At 39.8% G+C, this 7,548-nt stretch overlaps 1 protein-coding gene across 2 annotated transcripts; it reads right to left on the bottom strand.

The window, feature by feature from the left end:
- Nucleotides 1-1,420: 1,420 nt before the first annotated feature.
- On the bottom strand, nucleotides 1,421-5,840 carry en1b (engrailed homeobox 1b). 2 transcript variants are annotated; one of them, XM_041869675.2, is made up of 2 exons: nucleotides 5,047-5,840; nucleotides 1,421-2,212 (listed from the first exon to the last, which is right to left on the bottom strand). In XM_041869675.2, exons 1-2 carry the CDS (start codon nucleotides 5,543-5,545, stop codon nucleotides 1,893-1,895), a joined length of 819 nt encoding a protein of 272 aa, XP_041725609.2. In that variant the 5' UTR covers nucleotides 5,546-5,840; the 3' UTR covers nucleotides 1,421-1,892. The 2 variants fall into 2 exon arrangements, with proteins under 2 accessions (XP_041725609.2, XP_045081072.1); XM_045225137.1 differs by having other exon boundaries at nucleotides 1,421-2,224.
- Between the last annotated feature and the right edge of the window lie 1,708 nt (nucleotides 5,841-7,548).

The following is a 7,548-nucleotide window of genomic DNA, read 5'->3' on the forward strand; positions in this document are numbered from 1 at the left end:
TTATTATCCTTATATATTTCATGAGGAGACTGAAAGTGCTATTTAAAGCACAACATAGCCTGCACAGAGATGATGAACTTATACACAGAGATGATGACGTTCTGAACTGAGCCAGCAGTTACACCAGTGGTGTAAAGTACTTTAGTAAAAATACTTTAAAGTACTACTTTAGTAGTTTTTTTTTAGGTATCTGTACTTTACTATTTATATTTTTGACTACTTTTACTTTTACCGCACTACATTCCTAAAGAAAATAATGTACTTTTTACTCCATACAATTTCATTGACACCCAAAAGCACTCGTTACATTTTCAATGCTTAGCAGGACAGGAAAATTGTCCAATTCACTCACTTATCAAGAGAACATCCCTGGTCATCTCTACTGCCTCTGATCTGGAGGACTCACTAAACACAAATGCTTCATTTGTAATTTATGTCTGCGTGTTGGAGTGTGCCCCCTGGCTATCCGTAAATAAGAAGTAAAAATACAATTGTACCGTCTGATTTGCTTATTATAAACAATTTGAAAATATTTTTACTTTTGATACTTAAGTATATTTAAAACCAAATACTTTTAGACTTTTACTCAATTAGTATTTTTCTGGGTGAATTTCACTTTTACTTGAGTCATTTTGTATTAAGGCATCTTTACTTTTACGCAAGTATGACAATTGGGTACTTTTTCCACCACTGCCATATACAAATTTCATCAAGATGTCTTATACTATTGGCCTAAAAGCAGGCCTAGTAGACATACAGTATATTCCAATGATAAAGGCCGAGATAAGGCTTGTACTCATAGTAATACAATATTATTGAAGACAGAACAATAATAATAGGCCTACTAATCGTAATACTACTACAACTACTACTACTAGTATCACTAATATTAGTAATAATGATAATAAGCAGGTGTCTTCCCCCCAATAAACGAATAATAAAAAATAACTTCCATGCGTGCACTGTGACCTTGACGGATATAGGCCTGCCTATAGACTATAAGGTAGGCTAGGCTACACACGGAGACGCAGGCCTGGACCCTCTGTCCTATTAACAAGCAATGTTTGTATAGCAAATGACATAGCTCGTGGGAAATATATGCATGTCAACATTATCTGAATTAACTCATTAAAAAGCTAAGCGTAGTCTATCACTGGTTCGTTGATGAAGAACATGTCTTAGATATCAGAACAAACTAAAAAAAAAAGTAGGTTTGTTTTGCATCACAGGAAATAATCGTGTCACTGAAGTCTTATATTTTTCCCGAAAGCTCAACAAAATATCCCATATTAGGTTATTGTCTCTTCTGGCTTTATTTAAACCACATAGTGTTAGTCCTGGGCCTTGAAAGCTAATAGTTTTACTCGGTTCATAAACTACGCTTTTATGTATTGTATTTCAATGACGAATGAAGCTGTAGCACATTCTAAATTTTTTTATTTATTTCAGACTACATATTCTCTGAACATATTAAAATCTTTGGCTTGGCGCGTCGGTTCAGAAACGCAGTCTGTAGAATAGTGAGAGATTAGGGAGAGGGGCGACAGAAATCACAAAAAAATCTATGAGCCAGACACTTATACTAAAACAATGGCCAACAACATCATAAGTAAAAGAAAAGTTTAAATCTCCAGCAAGTAGGGATTGATACAGACATAACCTTACCTGGAATTAAATATATACAACGTCATATTGTTTTGGCTATATATAAACTTTAATAATGTTCGTATTTTATATAATTATGTCCATATACTGTATCATAAACAGAAATCGGTTTTAAATAGCATCTGTCCCAGTCAAATCGTATTTACCTCTTTCGTTTTCAGTTCACAAAAGAGTTCAAGCACTCTGCTTCAGTTCAGCGTCTATTTTGCCCTGCACGAGGGGGGAAATTACTCGCTATCATCCTTCTCCTCTTGGACCGTCGTTGTGGAATGGTTGTACAGTCCTTGGGCCATGAGTTGGAGAGCCAGGCCGTTCTTGTAGCCATTCCCTTTTTTGATTTTTGCCCTCTTATTCTGAAACCAAATTTTTATTTGGGATTCATTGAGATTCAGTTCTGTGGCCAGTGACTGTCTCCGTTGTTCTGTTATGTAGCGATTGGCCTGAAACTCGGACTTAAGTCTCTGCAGCTGTTCAGCCGTAAACGCGGTTCTGGGTCGCTTGTCTTCTTTCTCATTTTTCTTCTTTTTCAATTTCCGTGTCCTTGGGCCTGATGTAGAAACAACAGTGAAACGAACACGTAAATATCAGTTAGTCCTAGGCCCAACAAACATTCATTTACACATTACTAAAACAATGGAGTAATGCAATGTAATAAATATTGTTCATGCCTAAATGTGTGTTTGCTGTGTGTTTGCAGTCATTGCGAGCATTTTACCCCAGGCGCAAGGTGCAAAAAAGTGTGTGTGCCCCCACCCATTTCAAAAAGGCTAAATGATAAACAGTTGTATTGACCTAATTTAATCATTTGAATATTCATCATCTAAGAAATGCAGTAACAAATATCTTCCAATGACATAATACAGAACCAAAAACATATAAGAAACGTCAAAACAATTAAATGTAGGCCTAGTGGTGTGAAAGCCCGTTATCCTCGATTGCGTGCCTATTTTACGCATATGTTTAGGCCTAGGCTATATGTGGTCTACGAATTTAATCGTTTCCTAAGACAGGTAGGGTAATATCAATAACATCAATATAATATCAAACTATATGCCTATACTCACTAATAGACTATTGTTGACTTGCATGCCTTTTCTTCTGTAAACCTGCAGACCGGCGCAAGCACGAGAACACACAGTATGGCGTAAGTCATCCTTAGCAATAGTAGGCCTATGCCTCAGCTCAGCCACTATTTCTCCGTCAGTTAACGAGCTTATTCCATCAATGTGTGTAATAAAAACTCGGTGCCATGAATGTAAAAGTAAACAAAATACGGCAACATATTTGGTTACTTACTATTTCACTAGGCTATGCTTAGGCCTACATTGCAATAGGTCTATCAAAAACGCCATTGCACTGGAACGTAAGGCTACTGTTTTGCAAGTTGGTATTGAGATACTTGGCTATTCTATCGACAGCCATGTAGTTTACACAGAATTACATCTGAGAGGTTCATAATGTAGCATTTACACTGTGCTAATATTGCGATAAAGAAGATACTTGTATATTCAATTGAAGTTATTATTAATACGAATATACTAGTCCTTCAATTATATCAACCTATTGCCTAATTATTTCTCTTTTTATTACACACTTTCTGAAAACTTGTTACCAAACAGCTATATAGGCCTAGCGCATAGCTAATATAGGCCTACTATTCATCCATTCTATTGGCTTCTCCTAAAACGCAGACAACACAACAAAATGTAGGCTGTCATTTCAGAAAAAAACTATTTTATATAGGATAAAAACCACAATTAGGCCGTATCTTGCAAAAAAAAAAAGCTGCGGATCCCAATTCAGTCAGTTGATTGTAGAATACGGTTTAAATCACAGTTTGATACTGTATTGTGTGAAACTCAACTATAGGCTTCTCCTGCTATCATAAACACGAGATATTGCGCATAAACCTAGCCTATATAGCCTTATACTTTGATTGGACATTTTAATCTGCGTTATGGACTGTAGGCCTACGTCATCTTTATTTTGTAATTTGGAACAACATGGGCCAAAATAGCTTAACATGTAACGACAGAGGTCACGTTTACCTGCAGATATAGGCTACTTTTCTGAATACAATAACAGTAGTAGGCCTACAATAGCAAGCACATACACAGGCTAGGCTAGGGCCTACTTGCCGAAAATATAACCTAGGCTATTTGATTAGCTAAAACAATTATATTGTCTGTCGGTTAATTCCATTTTCGTAGGCCTACATTGTTTTACCAGATATCAATCCCGAAAGATATCGAAACCAATAGACCTAGTGTTTTGTTCAAGTTATATAGGCTAGGCCTAAATCTTATAGCTTAATCAGTCAATCAATCACTTTAGTCAATCAATACATATTTTCTGAATTCTGAATCCCATGTCAAGTTCATAACGATTGTGGAAAATAAACCCCCAATCATATTGACAAGGCAGTCTATACAAACCCCTGATTTACACCATAGGCCCATCAATATGTTCGTCAGGTGAAAATAAATCAGCTATTGTAGCCTAATCGAACGACATGATGGTTGGATTATGTAGATAATATAGACTAAACTATTTGATTAATCTATCCTTTTTTTTTCTCGTACATATTTAGCAATTTGTCCGATTTGGAGACGGCCTTCATCGAAGGCTTGCCTAATAGTTAACAGTCAGTATAGGCATATGGTGTGAAGTAAAACAAGATAGTAAAACAAAACGAGGTCAGTTAAAGTGGACGTTTCGGTGTCCACTCCTTTCAAGTTTGTCTTGTCCATGCAAAACTTTTCAATGAGTTTTACATAAACAATATGATAACATGGCGGACCAGTTTTCGGCATTGTTTTGTTTTGAGGAGAATAATACAAATTAGGGAGGAGAATCAGATTGCTGCCCAGTTGTTCTTCTTAACATGTTCTACCAGGTCTTATTAATCGTTTTGTTTGAAATGCTCTTACCAAAACATAGTGGCAATTGTGTGTGTGTGTTTGTGTGTGTTATTGTTAGAGATATTATGGCAAGTACTATAGGCATATGTCTAGTCTAGCCTACTATGATAATCCAGGCCTATCCTTATTTGTTGTTTTGGCAACTGTTATTATTAGCTTTTGCAAGGTATGTTTCTTCATTTAGCCTATCGTGCGTAACGCTCACGAATTGAATTAATTTATAAGATGGAGCGAAGCGAGAGAGAAAGAGAGAGAAAGAGAGAGGGAGAGGGAGAGGGAGAGGAGAGAGAGAGAGAGAGAGAGAGAGAGAGAGAGAGAGAGAGAGAGAGAGAGAGAGAGAGAGATGTTTACGATGTTCAAATTGGCCTATAGGCTAGGCCTACTCCTAACATAACCAAAATAACGGACTTTCACATTTCAGACGTGCAGGGGTAAAATTATTCAGAAACTAGCGCCATACCAGATGATGGTCGATCCGAATATCTCGTGCAGTAAACCCACGCAGGCCATAACATCGGCGTAGATTCTTTAGCGGGTGGAGATCCTCCATTACTGGCATTCACAACCACTATAGACGCGGTGTCTCCATATCTCGTCGTGGTAGTCCCATTCCCTTCACCTTGTTTTGTCGAGCTCTGTTTCGAAGACGGCGAGGACGACGACGAAGTACTGTCACTACTGCAGTTGGAATCCTGGCAAAGGCTACTCGCGTGAGATGGCCTGATTACCAAGGGGTTGACGTTTTCTCTGCCCGAGGTCTGCGCCCGCTCCCGACTCCCAAGCTCCTTCTTGCAGCCGAAGTCTGGCCGCAGAATATTGTCAATAAAAAAGTTTGTGGTTCTGTGTACTTGCTGTGCTGCCTGGTGGGGCAAAATTGGAGGAGATGGTAGATTTGGGGAGAGGGACACGCTCTCTCCCTCAGTCGAATCACGGCTGTTTTGATCAATTCGCTCTTCCATAACTGGAACAATTTTGGCTGGAGCGCAAACTCTCCACGCCAAACTCTACTTGTTGCTCAATGCCGTATCCGAATAATAGCAAACAAAAAAAGATCTCTGACTATATTATGAAGGAAGCCTATATAAAATACTTTTGATAAATGAGACAATGTTCTACACTGTCGACATGTTGTCTACTAAAGCGATCCAAGTGTCACAATAGCCCTGCGCTACGACGACTGAATACACATCGCGCGCAGCAGCGTCGTCCCTAGCTTTCTCTAATGTATGTCAGCGCGATCTTTCTAAACTCTCCTAAAACCCGTTATCCCTCTCACACACTTTTTTTTCTCACACCAACCGGAAGCACGTGAGTGCCAACACACGTGCAATAGACCAATCACTTGTGGTAATCCGCGCTGTCACAAGTGACGACGTCCAATCGAATTTTACGAATCTCAGCAAATAAATAATAGATGGCTTTTAGGCACCAAACAAGGGGTCTCAGCGGTACACTCTTCTTTCATACCAAATGACTATGCTCATCACCGATAGAGGAAAACCTGTTAGAGACATTGGGCTTGTACAGAAATATTATAAGCTACCTATACATTTAGGCTACCAATGGTTCCCGTTAATTTGTCTATCGACTTGATTGCCATCCACTCTCCTACCACCGAAAGGTGATATGAGTATGCTTTTCTTAAATCCTCTTCCTCCATATTTGCAAGGAACCGTAGCCTATACAATTGACATACAGTATGACGTTTTTCCCACTCTAGTTGATGTTTTTCTTATTTTATATCTAAAATAATAGGTGTGTCAAATTGGCAACCCATATCTTAAATGAGTATCTCATCTCGGCTACAAAAATCCAATGATATTTGTATAATTACGCATGAGTCATTTCTGCTTTCCAAAAGGATAACTCACTTGATAAATGCTTGTAATCAACCTCACCTGTGCATAGCCTGCCTTTGACCAGCTACGTGCTTGTATGTATAGGCTATATTTCCAGTGCTAAAACGAAACAGGGGGACAAGTTAAGTTAGGTTACTTGATGGAGGTGGTAGGAGGTGCTGGAGGTGGTCTGTTTGAGCTTTTGTATCAGGCCTATAATATGAAGTATTAGGCCTAATGGTGGTGGTGATGCAAAATATCTAAAATCAGGCTAATCATTCATAAACCCATTCCAACACCATCATTAAGTTCGCCGACGACACAACAGTGGTCACCGACAACGATGAGACAGCCTATAGGGAGGAGGACAGAGACCTGGCCTTGTGGTGCCAGGATAACAACCTCTCCCTCAACGTGATCAAGACAAAGGAGATGATTGTGGACTACAGGAAAAAGAGGACCGAGCATGCCCCCATTCTCATCGACGGAGCTGTAGTGGAGCAGGTTGAAAGCTTCATGTTCCTTGGTGTCCACATCACCAACAAACTATCATGGACCAAACACACCAAGACAGTTGTGAAGAGTGCACGACAAAGCCTATTCCCCCTCAGGAGACTGAAAAGGTTTGGCATGGGTCCTCAGATCCTCAAAAAGGTATACAGCTGCACCATCGAGAGCATCCTGACTGGTTGCATCACTGTCTGGTATGGCAACTGCTCGGCCTCCGACCGCAAGGCACTACAGAGGGTAGTGCTACAGCCCAATAGATCACTGGGGCCAAGCTTCCTGCCATCCAGGACCTCTATACCAGGCGGTGTCAGAGGAAGGCCCTAAAAATTGTCAAAGACTCTAGCCACCCTAGTCATAGACTGTTCTCTCTGCTACCGCACGGCAAGCGGTACCGGAGCGTCAAGTCTAGGTCCAAAAGGCTTCTTAACAGCTTCTACCCCCAAGCCATAAGACTCCTGAACAGCTACTCAAATGGCTACCCGGACTATTTGCATTGTCCCCCCTCCCCCCTCTTTTACGCTGCTGCTACTCTCTGTTTATTATCTATGTACAGTCACTTTAACTCTACCTACATGTACATATTACCTCAATTACCTCGACTAACCGGTGCACCC

The sequence above is a fragment of the Coregonus clupeaformis genome, chromosome 1 (assembly GCF_020615455.1).
Source record: "Coregonus clupeaformis isolate EN_2021a chromosome 1, ASM2061545v1, whole genome shotgun sequence".
Lineage (NCBI taxonomy): Eukaryota > Metazoa > Chordata > Actinopteri > Salmoniformes > Salmonidae > Coregonus > Coregonus clupeaformis.

Coding starts and splice junctions, on each gene's coding strand:
- en1b (XM_045225137.1), bottom strand. CDS start 5,545: ATGGAAGAGCGAATTGATCAAAACAGCCGTGATTCGACTGAGGGAGAG. Junction 2,225..5,046: donor TTCGGATCGACCATCATCTG/GTATGGCGCTAG, acceptor GTTTCACTGTTG/TTTCTACATCAGGCCCAAGG.